This window comes from Ursus maritimus, unplaced genomic scaffold, assembly GCF_017311325.1.
Source record: "Ursus maritimus isolate PB19 unplaced genomic scaffold, ASM1731132v1 scaffold_3, whole genome shotgun sequence".
Taxonomy (NCBI): Eukaryota; Metazoa; Chordata; class Mammalia; order Carnivora; family Ursidae; genus Ursus; species Ursus maritimus.
The window spans coordinates 57856679-57877176 of NW_024425563.1; the positions used below are offsets into that span (position 1 = coordinate 57856679).

A 20498-nucleotide genomic window follows, 5' to 3' on the forward strand; every position below is an offset into this window, starting at 1 on the left:
GAGGGATGCCTGGGTGGCTCAGTTGGTTAAGCATCTGCCTCTTGCTCAGGTCATGATCCCAGGGTCCTGGGATTGAGTCCCACATTGGGCTCCTTGCTCATCAGGGAGCCTGCTTCTCCCTCTGCCTGCAGCTCCCCCTGCTTGTGCTCTCTCTCTCTCTTTCTGACAAATAAATTAATAAAATCTTTTTAAAAAAAATAGCACTCTGGTGTAATGTGATACCTATTGTGGTAACTAGGTTTTTATACTTTATTTCTAGGAAAACATTATTCCCTTATATCTTGAGAGTTGTAATTTATATTACTACAAGAATTATTGAAATGCTATGAGAATCCAATTTGTGATCCTAACTGTAACATCTAAAAACATTAAAGTATGTGTATATGTGTGTGTGCAAAAGAGAGAAGGAGGGAATAGAGAGAAATAAAGAGAATAGTCAGTCAGAAGCAGCTTTAATCTAAAGGCAAGTTTTATGGGATTAACATATTTTAAGGCAGTAGGCGTTTCTGCAGTCCCCTTTAAACTTTATACCTTTTATACTTCCTTTAAAATCACCCTTATTGTGTTCTTCGTTAAGATTTGGAAATGAAAGTTACAGAAAGTAAGTTGTAGTTTTGTCATATTTATGTTGTATGGGTTCCATGGAAGTATTTTAAGAGACATTAAAAAAGTAATGTCATCCTAAGTTCCATGAAATTGGGAGTGTAAATAGCTGGCATCCATGATAACTATGAGGAAAAAGGAAACACCATGTGAAACTGAGCCTTTTAAAAGGTATGATAGAACAGTGAGAAAAAAAGAAGAGAGAAAGAATTTTATTTTTATATATGAATACCCTAATTTTTAAACGTTACCTAAAATGTTTTAGCATAATTTACGTTTAAAATGTGGTATAATCACTGTGAATTTTATCTTTCCAGCTTGTTTTCTAGGAGCATCGAACTGACCACTTACATTTATATCTGGGAGAACTACAGGCTCATCAGTTTGCCTTGGCATTCTCCGTGGACTTGGTATTTAACTTTCTTAGGAGTTGATTTTGGCTACTACTGGTTCCATCGCATGGCACATGGTAAGTTGCAAATCAAGGTTTTATTGATAATTTATGTTGAATTGTGTTTTGCTCAAAGTGGGTATTCAGTAAGTATTGAATGAATGAATAAACAAATAACATGGCTTATTTTATACATATAAAGGTTAATGATGGAAGTTTAGTTTGAAATTTAAATGGAAACAATCTGGTCATTTTTGAAAAAAAGTGAAATTATTAGAGATACATTTTTCACACCTTTTGTACCTAACTTGTAAAAAAAGTTGAGGAAGTGATGGGTGTAGCATTACTCTGTAATACACTGCCTTCCATTTTTCTTATTATGACATGCTTGGTAGAGTCTACAGACTCTCACACATAATATTAGACTTCACATCACAATTATCAGTGGTCATTCAGAAGAGCTCTGGAATCCTAGGTAATGAGTGCTGTCATACATAAGTTTCATTCAAGTTCTTGGCAGTAATTCCACATTGCAAATGAAAATGCAATCATCTAGGCACTAACCATAATGCATTTTAGTATTACCTTAGTTTTACTGAATTTCTCATCTAATACAAAGCCCTCTTACTGCACTGGTTCACTGAATTTGCTTTTTGGGATTCTTGGCTATACTTTCCAGAGAAATGTTTTGTTATGAAAAGGGAAATGCAAGAACGGGAAACAGTCTAAACCTCTGTAGGGCTAAGTAGAGGTTAGAGAACGATTGTAAAGGTAAGGTGAGCAAGTGGTCTCTATGGAGGAAGAAGGCATGCAAAAGCATTTCTGAAGGGAAATGGGGAAAGTGCTAATTTTGAAAACCTCCAGAAGAGTAGAACTGAGCATTTCAGTGGGTGGTTGAGTTGAGTGGGTGGGGAGGAAGGAAGGAAGAGGACGAAACCTGGAATAATAATAAAAAGTCGATGGGAGATGGCAAGAAGAGACCTGAGATCAGGGTGAATAACCGAGCAATGTGTGTAGGAGTACAGTGACCAAACATTCTTCCCAAGCAAGGGTCAAAGAAATATGAGCAACACAGGCAAACATTAGGCTTAAGGCAGCGAAATTTTAAATGCAGCATTATTTTTGTTAAGTACTTTAAACATGTACATATAATGGAACTATAAAGAATGCTAATTCGTTAAAACAATTTAAAGGGAACATAGAAACTAGAAAAAGTTATTTATTTTGTGTGTGATAACCTTTGTCTTGGAAAATAATAGGTCACCTCTGACATCATTTCCTTGAGTATAAATGCAAGAGGATACTCCCAAATTGAACATGACTAGGAATAAAATATAGTCATGTAGTAAACTTTGTATTTTATTTCAAAATAGTAGTTTTCTCCATAAAATAAACCCATTGGCAAGCTTCCTCATTTTCTATGCAGCAAATGGGTAATGCAGAAAGCATTTACATTGTATTACCTAATTTCAGGAGCCTTCTAATATCACACTGTCCTGTACAGATGTGTTTGTGTAGGAAATCTGCAAATTCGCTTAATCTTTAAAAGCCCATTATAACAGGAAACAAAGAACCAACAAAAATATTACCAAATATAAAACTTTTAAAAATATGTTGATTGCTAAGTGCTCTCAGTTAGGGAAGAGCAATAAAGTAAAATAATATATTAAATACATGGAATCAAGGCTGTTTAAAGTATGCTTCCCATTAGAAAATTTTGAACCAAATCCAGGGGAGGCAGGCATTAAAAAAATCTGAAAACCTTCTGGAAAAACACTCACTGGCTTCAGGCTATGAAGTCTAATCTAAGTTCAAAGACTTTTGACTTGTGAGGGAAAGCTTATAGGAAAAAAATAAATTAGTAGTTGAATGTGTCACCTTCAATATGATAGCTGACTTTTAAATTTTATGTGATAATAATGTAAAATATTAAAATGGATTTTCAGAAATCTAGAAGCACACAGGAATAAGAAAAACTTATAATATCAAATTTCTTGAGCCTCTTGGGTTACTGAGATCATACTGATCAATTAGTCAAATTTATTTAACTAAGAAGTTTGATAACTTCTAAAATTCTAATGTTGTCCTAAAATACAATAAGAAAAAAAAGCTCTCTTTTCCTACTTAATGTGTTACTTTCCTTTCACTACTCACCATAAAATAATAAATTAAAAATGCATTCCATATTTGTTGATATGTTGAATGCTATCAGTTTTGAAGAAATAATATATACTTTTTATTTTTACCTATATGTAAACTGTTTCTTTAGTAGACCAAATTACTTTTAGGGTTTTGTTGTTGTTTTGTTGTTATTTGTTTGGTTTGCATAAATGTAGAATTTTCTCACATTAAGGATGTGGAAAAGAATTTATTCTCAAAAACTTGAATTCAATTTCTATTCCTGTACAAAAGAACAGAAGGATATTGAGTCTCTTACGTTATCTATATTTCATTCCCTTTTCTCTGGAATAATGAGAAATGAATTGCTAATTATCATCCACTTACAGAAAAAGAAGAGTAGCACAATAATTTCTGTAGAGTGCCTTGACATCTTTAGAAAGAAATGTAGAATGACAAAATTAAATAGGTCTTAAATTAAAAGTAGCTTCTGGCACGCTTAGTCTTCAGTACAAAAGGATGCATTATTTTTCTTTGCCTTTCCTGTTAGTTATACTAAACACGTAAAAAATGGAGTAAAGGTTTTCAAGGGAACACGTAAATGTAAATGATTACTACTTAGCGAGAGCAGGAATGAGCCTTCCAGAGTGCTAGTCATGGACTTTATCTTGTCTTGTGTGGTAGCTACTTGAGTGCATGTACTTGTAAGAAATATGTTGAGTTGCATACTTAAAATTTACATACTTTATCTATAGTTCAAAAAAAGTTAAATTAGTAAACAATCCCACCAATAGGATTTCTTAGTGAATATTTCACTAATATTTATTAGCGAATAGTTTGAAGTCAAAATGATGTAATGGTTAACCCAATTTAGAAATAAGAACCAAGAAATTATTATTTGTGACTGTAAGCATGAACACTTACCAGAGGTGGATCCTACAGACATTTCTCCTCTGCAAGTTTGTTTGATGTTAGACTTTGTCAATTTAAAAGATTGGAGGGATACTACAAAGCCAGAAAAGCAGGGGCTTTGTTCCATTTTCCAGAGTGCTGTTTTTCATGTGGCGCTTAGCAGGTTGGTGCCCAGGGATCTTGATAGTTTTCACCCCATGGTTTAGTTAATAGCCAATAACTTTTGGTAAGATCCTCTGCCCTCTGGGGGACCACATCAGAGGACTGCCTGCAATGTACTCCCTCTGGGGTCTGTACACTCTAGCAAGTCTTTCTGTCTCCACCAGAGTTCCTGTGGTAGCCACAGCCTCTCCAAAGATGTCTGACTTAGGTTGGTGGTTGGCGGGGGAAGGGTGGGTGGTGGTGGTGGAAGGATTTCCTAAATTTATACATGCCTGCTTTGTTCATTCTCTCTTAGCTCCATAGGCAATAACTGTGTTCGTAGGTGCTACTTCTGTAACACTGAACTACTCCCTGTGTTCCCTGTTTTAGTAGTTAATTCCTTTTTTATCAATTAATAATTCCTTATATTAACTTTTTCTTTTTCATATTACTGGTGGGTTTTATCTCCTGATTGGACTCTGACTGATAAAGCCCACCTCCCCACATATCATATAGGGTTGTAAATTGAAGTTCACCCTGACTATACCTTTAATATCCCATTCTGAGGCATTGATTACACATTTAGACTATAATATGACTTAGTTCATTTCTGAAATAAAGATGTTCATCTGTAAAATTGTTATAATAATCTATAAAATCCCCTCAAACTCTCATTCTTTTACTCAGCAAGTAAACTGTATAGTTTGGTTTCTGTTTATCTCTTTTTCTATCTAAACAAGGTGACTGATCATAATTTTATTCATTCCTACAATTTTAATTGTGATTAAGTGGGCCTCTGTAGACGGCTTATTAAACTTCAGGTTTTTTTTTTTCATTGCTTTCTGACTTTTAACAGGGGTTAAATTTAGACCATCTCCACTTCCACCACTGTTTAAATAAAATAAGCAGATGTATTGATTAAAAATAATTTTATTTTCTGATAGTGAGGACTGTGGTCTCTATTGAAGAACAGGTGACTTAAATTCAGCTACATTTGTGTTTCTTTTTTAAAACATACCAGAACATAGCTAATTTTTTTGTAGCTCTTTGCTATATATTATATTTCACTCTTCATTTTAAAAACAGTGTGATTTTATTTGTATTGGATCACTGAGGGTGATGCCCAATGTGCATTGGCCTAAATTACAGTACTTGCTATCACCTCTTCCCATGATTTCTTACTTTCTGTCAGTCCTTGGAGTCATCATTCAGAACATCCGTGAGGGGAGCCTTGGAATTCCCATTAACTTAACCTAAGACCTCCAGTTTCTCATCATTACTTTCTACTAAAAAACACGTCACCTATATCAACCATTTTCCTCTGAGTTCATTTTAATAAAAGAAGCAGGCTTCTGTCTGATACTAAACATTTGTCCATAGGAGCACTTAAAATGTGTATGTACTGAAAAAGTTACCATTATTTCCCCTCAGAAAGACCCATTTGAAGGAGCCTTTCTCTTAGAAATAGCTTATTTTTATCACCGGCAGTTGTGGTCACCCTTAAAGCCATGGTCTGAATTTCCTTTGGTGTACTTAGATTCTGTATGTAGGTGATGTATGAAAAGCACATTTGAAACAAAGATTTGGGCCCTCATCCAGGTGCTGAAAGTATGGATGCATTGAGATATCAAACAGGCAAGTCATATACTTGATAATAAAGAATAAGAGCTTCAGGAATCTCCATCAGCCTATTTTTGAACATTGATAATAAAGTGTGGAAATATTTCTTAGAAATATTTCCAGGAATAGTTGGGAGCATTTGAGGATGTTGGTGGTAGTTTTTTCCAGGGATTAAAAAAGCTGTGAAATGAGTAATCAAAGTGAAATTGAAGGGCAAAGAAGAAGTAAGGATTAATTTATGAGCCTTGGTCTGCTTGTGATGCTACTTGAGACAGAATGTGCCCTATTTTTCCTTTAGTACTAGGGCTTAGTACACTTGCCTCTCACATAGCAGAGAGAGCACTGAAATTTGTTTCAAGAAATATAGGCATATAACTGTAGTGCAACTATTTACCACACATATAACCTTGGGATTAACTTTTCTGAGATAGATTTTACTGGTTTTATTTACCTCTCAGTTTTGTGAAGTTTAAATGAAAAATGCTTGAAGAGTGCACGAACCAAGTAAAAATGAATGAATGAATGAATGAATGAATGAATGAACATGCCAACACTGCAAAAGCAGTGTGAAGATAAAGAGGTGTTTAAAATGGGCAGAGGAGAGAAAAACTTAAGTTTGGGGTGGCCTTCAGAATTGTATTGAAATGATACTCAATTAAATATGATCTGGGAAAAGCACATTTTATCCCAAGTAATTTTGTTCAAAAGGAGAATTTGGAAAAGTTTCTTACTGATTGTATATGGTACTTTAGCAAACAAAACATTTGAGCACAGCCATTCTAGGCCATAAAAAGCCAAATTAAGTAGAATTCTATTCTCTTTCATTTATTTCACAATTGTAATTATGGCTGAATTTAATGTCATATGTTAAAATAGCACAATGAAAAGAACTTCTCTGTGAATTACTAAGAGAGTAAACTAAGTGAAGATTCCTGGAAATATTTTCAACTAACTTAGGGACTTTTTTTATGGTTACAAACTTTTTATTCATGCATTAATTTTTTTCAATAAATATTTACTGATCATCTATTTCGTACTAACTCTATACTAAGCGCCAGAGATAGCTTTGTTAATAACATATCTGGCCACTGATTGTTCATTCTACTATGGATAACAGATATTAATAATTAGTAATAATAATAATTGGGGAAGTACAAAGATGATTATAGTGTGAACTCTGATAAAAGAAACCCTGTCCTTCTGTCACTAATTCTTAAATTTCCATATTTCTGAATATACTGATTAATTTTTCTCAAAGCAGTGTAGATAAAAAACAAACAGGGTTCTGTTTAAAATGCAAATGGTGTTAGTAATATTATTAATAGCAATACTAATAATTAAAAGTAAACTATTGAAAGCTATTGGAGAATGCTTAAAAAGCATAGATTCTGGAGTCAGGTTATCTGAATTCAGTTCCTAGTGTTGCCACTTATTAACTGAGATTTGGAGCAGGTTAATCTGTCTTAATTTCTTTATCTATTAAATGGGACTAATACTATACACATGATAGGGTTTTTATAAAACTTAAATGAGCAAAAAGGAAGGTGATTTGTACATTGTAAATACTGTTTGAGTATTCCTGTAATTATTGAATTAATGTTTGTTACATTGCTAGGTGCTAGACTAGGTGCTTTACATTAATAATACAACATATTATATTATTTACCTCCCAGAACAACCCTATGAACTAGGCATTCAGTTGTTTATCAGATATTAGGCGAGAAGTTACTGTATACAAGGAATTCTAATTGCTGGGGAATATAGTGGTGAAAAAATAAATGCCACTGTCTTTGTGAAGTTTGCATTCTAATAGGGAAGGAAATCCAGGTATAAAACATATGTAGTATAATGCCTGGTAGTGAGGAGTGCTGTGGGATAGAGGGTGATGGATACAGGAGTCTAGTAAGTCCTCTGTTGGGACAAAAAGAGGTGATAAGTGGCATTTTAGTAGAAGCTTGAATGAGGCAAAGAAGGCATCCTAGGAATATCTGAAGAAAAAGCTTTCTACACAGAGGAACCTGCCGGTTCAAAGTACCTAAGGAGGGATTATGCTGGGCAAATTTAAGAAATGTCAAGAAACCAGGGGCGCCTGGGTGGCTCAGTCATTAAGTGTCTGCCTTCAGCTCAGGGCATGATCCCAGGGTGCTGGGATCTAGCCCCTGCATCAGGCTCCCTGCTCAGTGGGAAGCCTGCTTCTCCCTCTCCCACTCCCTCTGCTTGTGTTCTCTCTCTCGCTGCCTCTCTCTGTCAAATAAATAAATAAAATCTTAAAAAAAAAAAAAAGAAATATCAAGAAACCATATTGGGGAACTGGAGGAAAGAGATCGCAGAGTTAGTCAGGACTCTGGTTGTATAGGATCCTGTAGACTGGCAATAATAAAAATGGTAAGTCAGTCCTCACCTATACTCCCCACTTTACCCTACAGCCTATTTATTATGGATGAAATATGAAGCCAGGAAGATTTTTAGGAGAGGAGTAACAATTATTTATTAATTTAACAAATACTCATTGAAGATGTACTTTATGCTTTCACTTTCATAGACATATGTGATATTCAGTCTTACGAAGGTTACTAATATAATGTCAGGATGTAATATATGCAGTAAAATTAATAAAGCAGGTTGGGAGAGATAGAAAGTGTCAAATAGGTTTGGGTATTATAATTTTATATAGAATAACACAGAATATTTGTCTGATAAAGTGACTTTTGAGCACAGACCTAAAACTTTTTAAGAGAATGAATCATGATTCTGAGAAAAGAGAATACCAGGCAGATAGAACAGCAAGTGCAAAGGCTCTGAGGCAGAAAATACATGGCACATTTGAGGAAATGTGAGGAAATTTTGGCTTGGAGGTATATGGGAGAGGATTAAAGTTGCAAAGGATGAGGGACATCACAAATGTGAGGCAGTGTGGGCAGATCAGGCAAGCACTCATGAACTATTATAAAGATGTGGGTTTTATTCAGTGGAATAGAGAAGTCACAATGATTTCTTTTAAAATCATTGTTATAGTTCACTGAATTTGGAGCTTTCTATAGCAATTCACCATTAAGTTTCTTACTCTTTTAGTAATTTTTCTTTCATTAAAAAATTCTATTTCATCCTAGCTAATGTTATAACAGGAAAAGGAAACACAAGGTATGCAAACTGAGAAGGAAGAAATAAAAGTGTCTTTGTTTACAGATGGCATGATCGTATATGTAGAGAATACAAAAGAATCAACAACAAAAATCCTGGAACTAATAAGCAATTACAATAAGATTGCAGGATATAAGGTTAATATACAAGAGTTAGTAGTTTCCCTGTAATGGCAATGCATAAGTGGAATATGAAATTTAAAACATTATACCATTGGGGCACCTGGGTGGCTCAGTTGGTTAAGTGTCCGATTCGTGATTTCAGCTCAGGTCATGATCTCAGGGTCATGAGGTCGAGCCCCATGTTAGGATCTGCGCTGGGCATGGAGCCTGCCTATTTCTCTTCCTCTCCTTCTGTTCCTCCCCCAAACCTGTGCTCTCTGTCTTAAAAAAATTATATTAATATCCAAAAAAATAATATATGTAGAAATCTGAGACATGTACAAGATCTCTAAGAAACACTTAAAAACTCTACTGAATGCAATTAAAGAACTAAATAAATGGAGAGATATTCCATGATCATAAACAGAAAGATCTGATATTATCAAGATGTTAGTTCTTCCCAATTTGTTCTATAGATTCAGTGCATTCCCTATCAGAATCCCAGAAAATTATTTTGTGGATATTGACCAACTGATTCTAAAATTTATGAAGAGGCAATATACCCAGAATGACTAACATAATATTGAAGGAAAATAACAAAGTTGAAGATCTGACACTATTTAATTTCAAGACTGACTACAAAGCTACAGTAATCAAGACAGTGTGGTATTGGTAAAAGAATAGATGGAGAGATCACTGGGACAGAATACAGAGTGCAAAAATAGACTCACATAAATATAGCCAGCTGATGTCTCACAAAGGAGCAAAGGGAATACAATGGAGTCAAGATAGTCTTTTCAACACATAGTGCTGGAACAATTGAACATCCACGTGCAAAAAACTGAATCTAGACCCAGAATTTGAATTCACAAAAATTCACTTCAAATGCATCACAGACCTAAATGTAAAGTGCAAAACTATAAAACTACTAGAAGATATCTCCTAGAAGATAATATAAGAGAAAACCTAGATGGCCTTGGGTGTGGCAAGAACTTTGCCATATGATGTGATACCAAAGGCTTTATCCATGGCAAGCTGGACTTTATTAAAATTTAAAAAAAATACAAAAAAAAAAAAAAAAAAAACCTTCTGCTCTGTGAAAGACAATGTCAAGAGGGTGATAAGAAAAGCCAGACTGGGAGAAAACATTTGCAAAAGACTATTTTGGTACTATTATCCAAAATACGCAAAGAACTCTTAAAAGTCAACAGTAAGAGAATAACCACTGAAGTGAAAGATGTGCCCTTGACCTTAATAACCACCTCACCAAAGAACATATGCCGATGTCAAATAAGCATGTGAAAAGATGCTGCACATCATATAATCAGAAATGCAAATTACACAATAGTGAGATGCCACTACACATCTGTTAGAATGACTCAAATCTGGAACATTCATGATACCAAATACTGGCCAGGATGTGGAAGAATAGGGACTCTCATTATTACTGATGAAATGCAAAATGGTACAGATACATTGGAAGATAGTTTGTCATTTCTTACAAAACTAAATATACTCTAACTATATGATCCAGCAATTGTACTCCTTGGTATTTACACAAAGGATTTGAAAAATCACATTCACACAAAAACGTGTATACAGGTGTTTAGAGCAGCTTTATTCAAATGTGCCAAAACCTGGAAGTAACCAAGAAGTCATTTAGTAGGTGAAAGGATTCATAAACTGCAGTACATCCAGGCAATGGAATATTATTCAGTGCTAGATAAAAATGAGCTATCAAGCCATAAAAGACATGGAGGAAGCAAATACATATTATTAAGTGAAAGAGTCTAGTATGAAAAGTCTACATACTATAGAGACAATTTAAAAAAGGAAAAAACTATGAAGACAGCGAATAGATCAGCAGTTGCCAAAATTTATGGGAAAAGGGGTGAATTTTTAGTGAAAATCCTCTGTATGATATTATAATGATGCATTTATTTCATTATACATTCACCCAGAAATTTTTATCACCAAGAGTGAACCCTAGTGTATACTATAAAATTTAGAAGCATTTGTCAGTGTAGGTTCATCAGTTGCAGCAAATGAATCACTCTGGTGAGGGAAGTTAATAATGGGGAAGGCTATTAATGTGTGAGGGCAGAGGGCACATAGAATATCTCTGTACCTTCCTCTCAATTTTTGCTGTGAAGTTAAAACTTCTCTAAAAAATGAAGTCTTTAATTCTATTTCCAATGCAATGGATTGATTCTATGTTATTTTTAGAAAAATGTTTACTACATGAAACAAAGGTCTATGATTTTGAAGTTCCTTCATTAATCCTTATAGATATCTTCCCAAACCAATATTTAGTTACACCTTTTGTTTGGTGCCTCAGCATTTTTCATACTCCAGAGCAATGCACTATATTAAGATATGTGGCAACTTCCAGGGAAGATGGTGGAGTAGGAGGATCCTAAGCTCACCTTATCCCACAGATACAACCACACCCACATCAGTATAAGTAACTCAGAAAAACAACCCAAAGACTGGCAGAACAGACTCTCAGATAAATGTAGAGAAGATACCATATCAAAGAAGGCAGGAAGGCTAAAGACACAATTGGGAGCCAAAGGGGCCACAGGACTATCTGCAGGAAGGTGGGACACAGGGGGTGTGGAAAGAGGAGAGGAGGAGACCACTAAGCTAGGTGCCCCAGGCATTGAAGACCCACACTGGGAAGATGAATCCCTGTAACATTTGTGTTTGAAAACTAGAGGGGTCTAACTTTGTAAGTTCTTACAATCAGTGGGGCTTAGCTAGAATATTAAAAATAAGCAGCTTGGCTTTGGGAGAGCTTGAGGGTGATAGCAAACTGAGTCCCCACCCTTAGAGAGACAGCTGAACAAACAGCCCCATAGAAAACAGCATAAAAGCAGCAGTTTGAATATTTATTTACTAATCTCAGAGCATGCGCTGAAGGGGCGGGGATTTTTTGGAGACTTCTCCAAGTTGGTGCCACTTCCCTCCCCCCCCCGCCCCCGCCAGCCTAGATACAAGGACACCTGCAGGACCCAGCACAGGGTAACACTCTTCACCTAGCCAGCCAACAGCACACCTCACCCTTGCATGCTTTTGCATATCATGCAAATGGATGTGAAAAGAAGGCCAGGGTAGCAATACTTATATTGGACAAAATTGTCTTTTTTTTAAATTAACATATAAAATTGACTTTAAAACAAAGACTGTAACAAGAGACAAAGAAGGACACTACATAATCATAAAAGAAACAACCAACAAGAAGTTGTAACTATTGTAAATATTTATGCACCCAACATGGGAGCACCCAAATGCATAAATCATCTAATAACAAACATAAAGGAAATAATTAATAGTAATATAATAATAGCAGGGGCTTTAAAACCCCACTTACATCAGTGGATAGATTATCCAAACAGAAAAATCAACAAGGAGGGGCGCCTGGGTGGCACAGCGCTTAAGCTTCTGCCTTCGGCTCAGGGCGTGATCCCGGCGTTATGGGATCGAGCCCCACATCAGGCTCTTCCGCTATGAGCCTGCTTCTTCCTCTCCCGCTCCCCCTGCTTGTGTTCCCTCTCTCACTGGCTGTGTATCTCTGTTGAATAAATAAATAAAATCTTAAAAAAAAAAAAAGAAAAGAAAAATCAACAAGGAAACAATGGCTTTGAATGACACATTGGACCAGATGGATCTAACAGACATAGAGCATTCCATCCTAAAACAGCAGAATACACGTTCTTTTCAAGCACGCTTGGAACATTCTCCAGAATAGATCACGTGTTAGGCCACAAAACAAGTCTCCACAAGTTAAAAAAAAAAAAAAAAAAAAAAAAAACCCTGAAGTCATACCAGGCATCTTTTCCAACCACAATGTTATGAAACTAGAAATCAACCACAAGAAAAAATCTGGAAGGAACACAAATACATGAGGTTCAATAACATGCTACTAAATAATGAATGGATCAACCAAGAAATCAAAGAGGAAATCAAAAATACATGGAGACAATTGAAAATGAAAACACAACGGTCCAAAATGTTTTGGATATAGCAGAAGCTGTTCTAAGAGAGAACTTTATGGCAATATGGGCCTCAAGAAGCAAGAAAATTGTCATATAAACAACCTCAACTTACACCTAAATGAGCTAGAAAAAGAAGAATAAACAAAACAATAAAAACCAGTAGAAGGAAGGAAATAATAAAGATTAGAACAGAAATAAAATAGAAATTTAAAAAAAAGCAATAGAACAGACCAATGAAACCAGGAGCTGATTTCTTTGAAAAGATTAAAAAAAATGATAAACATTTAGCCAGGCTCATCAAAAAGAACAAAAACAAAAAACAAAACAAAGAGAGAGGACTCAAAATCAGAAATGAAAGAGGAGAAATAACATCCAACACCACAGAAATACAAAGGATTGTAAGAGAATATTATGAAAAATTATATGTCAACAAGTTGGACAACCTAAAAAAAAATGGGTAAATTCATAGAAACTTATAATCTCCCAAAACTGAATAAGGAAGAAATAGAAAATTTGAACAGACTGATTACCAGCATTGAAATGGAATCAGTAATCAAAAAACTCCCAAAAAACAAAGATCTAGGACCAGATGGTTTCACAGGTAAATTATACCAAACATATAAAGAAGAGTTAATACCTATTCTTCTGAAACTATTTCAAAAAGTAGAAGAGGGGGAATAGCTTCCAAATTCATTCTGTGAGGCCAACATTACGTTGATACCAGACTAAAGACACTACAAAAATGAGAACTATAGGCCAATATGTCTGATGAACATATATGTAAAATTCCTCACCAAAATATTAGCAAACCAAATCCAATAGTACATTAAAAAAATCATTCACTATGATCAAGTGGAATTTATTCCTGGGATGCACAGGTGGTTCTACATTCACAAATCAATCAACAAGATACATCACATCAAGAAGAGAAAGGATAAAAACCATATGAACATTTCAGTAGGTGCAGAAAAAGCATTTGACAAAGTGCAGTATACATTCGTGATAAAAACACCCAGTAAAGTAGGTTTAGAGGGAACATAGCTCAGCAGAATAAAGGCCATTTATGAAAAATGCATAGCTAACATCATACTTACTAGTGCAAAGCTGAGAGCTTTCCCCCTAAAGTCAGGAACAAGACAAGGATATCCACTCTTACCACCTTTATTCAACATAGTACCAGAAGTCCTGCCACAGGCATCAAACAAGAAGGAGAAATAGAAAGCATCCACATTGGTATGGAAGAGGTAAACCTTTGACTATTTGCAGATGACATGATAGTATATATAGAAAACCCTAAACACTCCACCAAAAAACTATTAGAACTAATAGATGAATTTGGTAGGGTCGTAGGATACAAAATCAATATACAGAAAATCATTGCATTTCTACACACTAATAATGAAGTAGGAGAAAGAGAAATAAAACAATCCCATTTACAATTGCATCAAAAATAATTAAAAACCTAGGAGTAAACTTAACCAAGGAAGTGAAAGATCTGAACTCTGAAAATTATAAAGAGTTGATCAAAGATATTGAAGATGACATAAACAAATGGAAAGATATTCTATGTTCAATGATTGGAAAAAACAGTATTTTTTAAATGTCCATTCCACCCAAAGCAGTCTACAGATTTAACACAATCTCTGTCAAAATACCAACAGCATTTTTCACAGAACTAGAATAATCTGAAAACTTATATGGAACCACACAAATCTTCAAATAGCCAAATCAGTCTTGAAAAAGAACAAAACTGGAGATAACATAATCCAGTTATGATATTATGATAATCATTATGACTATCATAATCCCAGATATCAAGATATACTACAGAGCTTTAGTAATCCAAATAGTGTGGTACCGACAGAAAAATAGACACATAAGATCAAGGGAACAGAATAGAGAGCCCAGATATAAACCCACGATTATATGGTTGATTCATCTTCAACCAAGGAAGCAAGGACATGCAGTGCAAAAAAGATAATCTCTTTAACAAATGGTGCTGGGAAAGCTGGACAGTTACATGCAAAAGAATGAAACTTCACCACTTTTTTACATAATACACAAAGATATATTCAAAATGGATTAAAAACCTACATGTGAGACCTGAAACCATAAAAATTCTAAAAGAGAGCACAGGTAGTAAATTTCTCTGACACTGGCCATAGCAACATCTTTCTAGTTATGTCTCCTCAGGCAAGGGAAACAAAAGCAAAAACAAACTATTGGGACTACATTAAAATAAAAAGCTTCTACACAGCAAAGGAATCCATCTACAAAACTAAAAGATAATCTACTAAATGGAAGAAGATATTTGCAAATGACATGTCCAATAAAGGGTTAGTATCCAAAATATGTAAAGAACTTACATAACACCAAAAACAAGCAAAAAACAAAAACATAATCTAATTTAAAGAAGGACAGAAGACATGAACAGACATTTTCCCAAAGAAGTCATACAGATGGCCAACAGACACATGAAAAATGCTCAATATCATTCATCATCAGGGAAATGAAAAAACTACAATGAGATATCACCTTACACCTGTCAGAATGGCTAAAATCAAAAACACACCAACAACAAGTGTTGGCAAGGATGTGGAAAGAAAGGAATCCTAGTGCACCGATGGTGGGAACCCTGGTGCAGCCACTGTGGGAAAAATTATGGAGGTTCCTCAAGAATTAAAAATAGAATTACCATACAATCCAGTAATTCCACTAGTGGGTATTTACTCAAAGAATACAAAAACACTAATTCGAAAAGATATATGCACCCCTATGTTTATTGCAGCATTACTTACAAAAGCCCAATTATGGAACAACCTAAATGTCCATTAATAGATGACTAAAGAATATGTGGAATAAACACACATTTACACACACACACACACACACACAGGGCTATTACTCAGCCATAAAAAAGAACAACATTTTGCCATTGGCAACAACATGGATGGATCTAGAGGGCATAATGCTAAGTGAAATAAGTCAGAGAAAGACAAATAACATGATGTTACTGATATATGGAATATAAGAAACAAAACAAAAAAGACAAAACAAAAAACAGACTCTTAACTGTAGAGAACAAACGGATGGTTACCAGAGGCGAGGTGGGTACGAAGATAGTGAAATAGGTCAAGGGGATTAAGAGTATGATTCTCCTGGTGAGCACTGAGTAATGTATAGTTTTGTTGAATCACTATATTATACACCTAAAATGAATGTAACACTGTATGTTAACTATACTGGAATAAAAATAGAAGTTTTTAAAAAAAGATGTGGCTATGCCTTGGGTTTTTTTGTTTTTGTTTTTGACTTGTTTTTTTGTAGGGTTAGAAAATACATCTTATGTGTAAAGATTTATTTTCATGTAAGTGTAATTAAGATCATGTATATAGGGAATTTGAGGATCTGAAAATTTATTCCTTGAAACTATGATTGCATTGAATAACCTTTGGGTTTTTTTGTATTGCATACTACAATTTGAAAGGCTCTACCTTAGATTATGGTAGTATTGACAGAGATGATGGGAATTGGTTAGATTCTGGATGTATTTTGAAGCTAATGCCAGTAGGATTTGCTGACATTTTTTATGTGAGTTGTGTAGGAAAGAGGAAATTCATAAATGCTCCAAAAACTTGGCTGGAGTAAATGAGTGAATAGTGTCATTTATTTAAAAGGAAGATTTGTGGATTGAGTAGACTGGGGCATGGGGCTGGGGATTGATTTACCAGTTTTATTCCCTCTCTTTATAGAGAATAAAAAGGGGTCAAATAGTTAAGTAAAATGCCACAAAGCCAGTAAATTTTAGTGCCTGTTTTCAGTCCAACTTTAGTCTCACTAAAGATGTGGGTTGTGAAAGAAATGAGATTCTCTCATACATTACATTTGTAGTTCTGTGCAAAGAAAGTATTATAGGACCAGAAGGAGAGTAAGATTAACTAAAACAGGACTCATGGCTGACTCTATGGACTTGGCTATCCTTAACACATTGGCCTACTGGCTTTGTCCCAATTTTAGAAGAGACCAGTGATGCTCTTTTCCCTATTAGGATATTTGGACTGAGACTGATTTTCTTGGTTGAATGTTTGGGGGATTTTTCTGCTTCAAGCAGTAAGAAAAAAACAACAGAAAATTTCCTTGCAATTCTAAAGGCTAGATGTCTGAGATCAAGAGGTCAAGAGGGTTGGTTTCTTCTGAGACCTCTCTTCTTGGCTGATGGCCATCTTGTGGTCCCTGTGGGGTTTTTTTTTTTTTTTTTTAAGATTTATTTATTTATTTTAGAGATAGCTGTGGAGAGGTGGGGTGGAGGGGCAGAGGGAGAGGAAGAGAGAGAGGCTCCAGCAGACTCCCTGTTGAGTGTGGAGCCCAACTTGGGGCTCGATACCAGGATCCTGAGATCATGACCTGAGCTGAAATCAAGAGTTGGATGCTGAACTGACTGAGCTACCCAGGCACCCTGAAGTCCCTGTGTTTTTATATCATCTTCCTTTTGTATGTGTCTGTGTCCTAATCTCCTTTATAAGGATATCAGTCATACTGGAGTAGGACCCACCCTAATGATCTCCTTTGAGCTTAATTCTTTAAAAGTCCTATTTTCAAAAATAGTCACATTCTGAGGAACTGGGGATTAGGAGTTCAACATAACAAATTTTGGGTGGTCTTCTATGACTGAGAAAACAATAATGCTCTAATTTCATGAATATACAGAGAGCAGCTTCATTGGCTTGAGGAAGAGGGGGGAAAGTGGTGGGGGAAAAAGGTACATTTAGAGTCAATGACACCTGGTTTCTAACCCACTTAATCTTTCTAAAGCTAAGTTTCCTCATGTGTGAAATGAGAATAATAATCCCTTCACTTTTATGTGGTTATCAAGCTTAAATAAATAATGAATTGTGATATATCATAGAGCCAATACTATTAAACTTTCACACTAATTTTAAAGATCATATTTGAAGTACTTCAGATTTGTTCACTGTTTTTTCCAAAACTTTCTAAGATATTACAGTGTATTTTTCCATGTTTGTACTGTAAAATATTACAGTATATTTTTCCATGTTTGTATAAATTATGTACAGAAGTCAAAAGAATTAGCTTAAAATATATAATTTTTAGAGTTTAATTTTCTAAATTTTTCTTCTTTTCAAGCAAACGAATTTCTCATTTTAATCTCATTTTATAATAAAAGTTTTATATAGTTTTTGGAATTTTAATTCTTTTATTTTGAAGGTACAAAAAGAGTGCTGTAAGAATGGATGCAACATTCATATAAGAAATGAATAACTTATCTTTCTTGTTCCAAGCATTTGTAAGGGAAAAAAATATTGCAGAAAAAAAGCACAAGGGAGCAAAAGATAGAAAATGAAATCTGTACCTAAACACATTCCCCAGAGACAGCTTCTGTGAGTACAATGAAATGAAGGGAACCTGGAACCAAATTGCCTGGGTTCAGACCCTAGTTTACCATTTTCTGTGTACAGTTGAACAAGTTATGCCTCCTCTTTGTTTTTCCTTATTTACAGTATTCAAATAATAGCAGAATCCACATTAGATCATTGTGAGGTTTAAATGAATTCCAATTGAGAAAACACTTAGTGCAGAGCCTGACACATAATAAGTAAAAAAATAAAATAACTGTTATGTTATCTGGTCTCTCTGTTTATATAATATATTATCTATAATATGACAGTATGGAGATTATTACATTTTCCTTAAATGATAATTAATACACATTATTTGTTAAAATAATTACCTTTGTCAAAATGCAGTATTAAGTTTACTTATCCTCATACAGACATTTTTTTCTCATTGTTAGTTGGAGATAACAATAGAACTTCATAAAGGATCTTAAAAGATTTATTACATAGCTGTATCATTGGGTGTATGTACAAGTGTATTATATAAACTAAAGCTAGGGAATTCTGATTATATGAAACACATCACGTGGATTTCCATTTATTAAATTTTAATGAAATTGTCTTTATATTTAATAAGATGCATACATAAGAAAATAAACATTTTAGATCTCAACACAGTTGTATAGGCAATAGGGAACACTGAAAGACCATTTTAGGTTTGCAGTCATATAGACAAGATATTAATGATCTTTCTTTAGATGAATAGTTGTCAACTATAATAAATGAAATTACAGTGCACTTATTTTTTTAGAGTTTTTTTTTTTTAATGGGGAGAGAGACAGAGCATGTGATGGGGGAGGGTCAGAGGGAGAAGCAGACTCCCTGCCAAGCAGGGAGCCCCATGCGGCACTCGATCCTGGGACTCCAGGATCACGACCTGAGCCGAAGGCAGTTGCTTAACCAACTGAGCCACCCAGGTGTCGTACAGTGTACTTTTAATTTAAAATTGTTTCTTTCCCTCAAGTGAATATCATGTAATTTGAATTTTTTTTTAGTAGGTCAAGCTTATCACACTCCTTTTTCCTTCACATGTCAATGTTTTTTATATCTTACACATTTTAAAAATAGTGAAAATTTTTGGAAGAACAAAATCCATTAGAATTTGTACATTTTAACTACATTTTAAAGGTTCTTTTGTTGCCTTGTTGGCTTAATTAAATATTAATTTGACAATAGCTTTTTCCAACTTAGAGATTGAAATCTCTTTTCCAGCACCTAGAAAGTGACTTGGAAAAAAATCTCTAAAACGGATTTGTTCTTTCTTCTCTTATGCTAGTAGGTAATTTGACTTTGTCCTTTTTCTCAAATTTTGAAGGCTCATATTTAGAATGCTTTCCAAAATGTAATTTTGTGTCACAGGCTTTTTAAAAGCATGTGTATGTATTTTCTTCTCTCCAAATTCACAAATCTTGATAATATAAAAAAAAAAAAAAATCCCACAACTGATATTTTCACAATATATAGCTTGTATGATACCATTTTTTAGAACAAATATTCATTGCTAGCTCTGTACTTTGGTGCTATTTGAAGCATTAAAGAGGACATGTCCTCTAATGTGAAGTGCTTATACTGTGAGTTAAACGGATAGTACAGATGAGCTCCAGGAAAATGCACCAGATGTGCAGGTGGAAGTTAAAACAATAAGAAGTCTTTTTTCATAAGAACTAGATTTCATTAGCAGTGATTTCTCTGTCTTTAGAAATGTAGGAAAATATGTCATTATGCATAATTTGATGGGCTCTACCATGGTGATAATATTGCTTAGGGAAAAAACTAACTCTAAGTAAGGACAGAGTGAACTACACATAAAGCATAAAACCAAATGAGTAGAAAGTAGAAAACAAAGAATAAATGAAGCTAAGTAGAGGATATTTCAGCAGAGGCAGTGATATGTAAATTGTATTTATAATAAAGACCCATATTAAAATTTTGCTAAAAAGGAATAGTGCAAGCAATATTCTAATTTAAATAAAACCGGATAATAGTTACATAGACACGTTAAATTATCATCATAGCTTGCTTTTCTTTTTTCTTTCTTTCTTTCTTTCTTTCTTTCTTT

The 20498-nt window shown here is 34.5% G+C and overlaps 1 protein-coding gene across 1 annotated transcript in view; it reads left to right on the plus strand.

Moving 5' to 3' along the window:
* AGMO (alkylglycerol monooxygenase) overlaps window positions 1-20498 on the plus strand; it is a 370563-nt gene that overhangs the window by 13686 nt on the left and 336379 nt on the right. Inside the window, exon 3 of the mRNA XM_008686354.1 lies at window positions 921-1072. Within this exon, the coding sequence (XP_008684576.1) occupies window positions 921-1072 (152 nt within the window). The remainder of the gene's footprint in view (window positions 1-920; window positions 1073-20498) is intronic.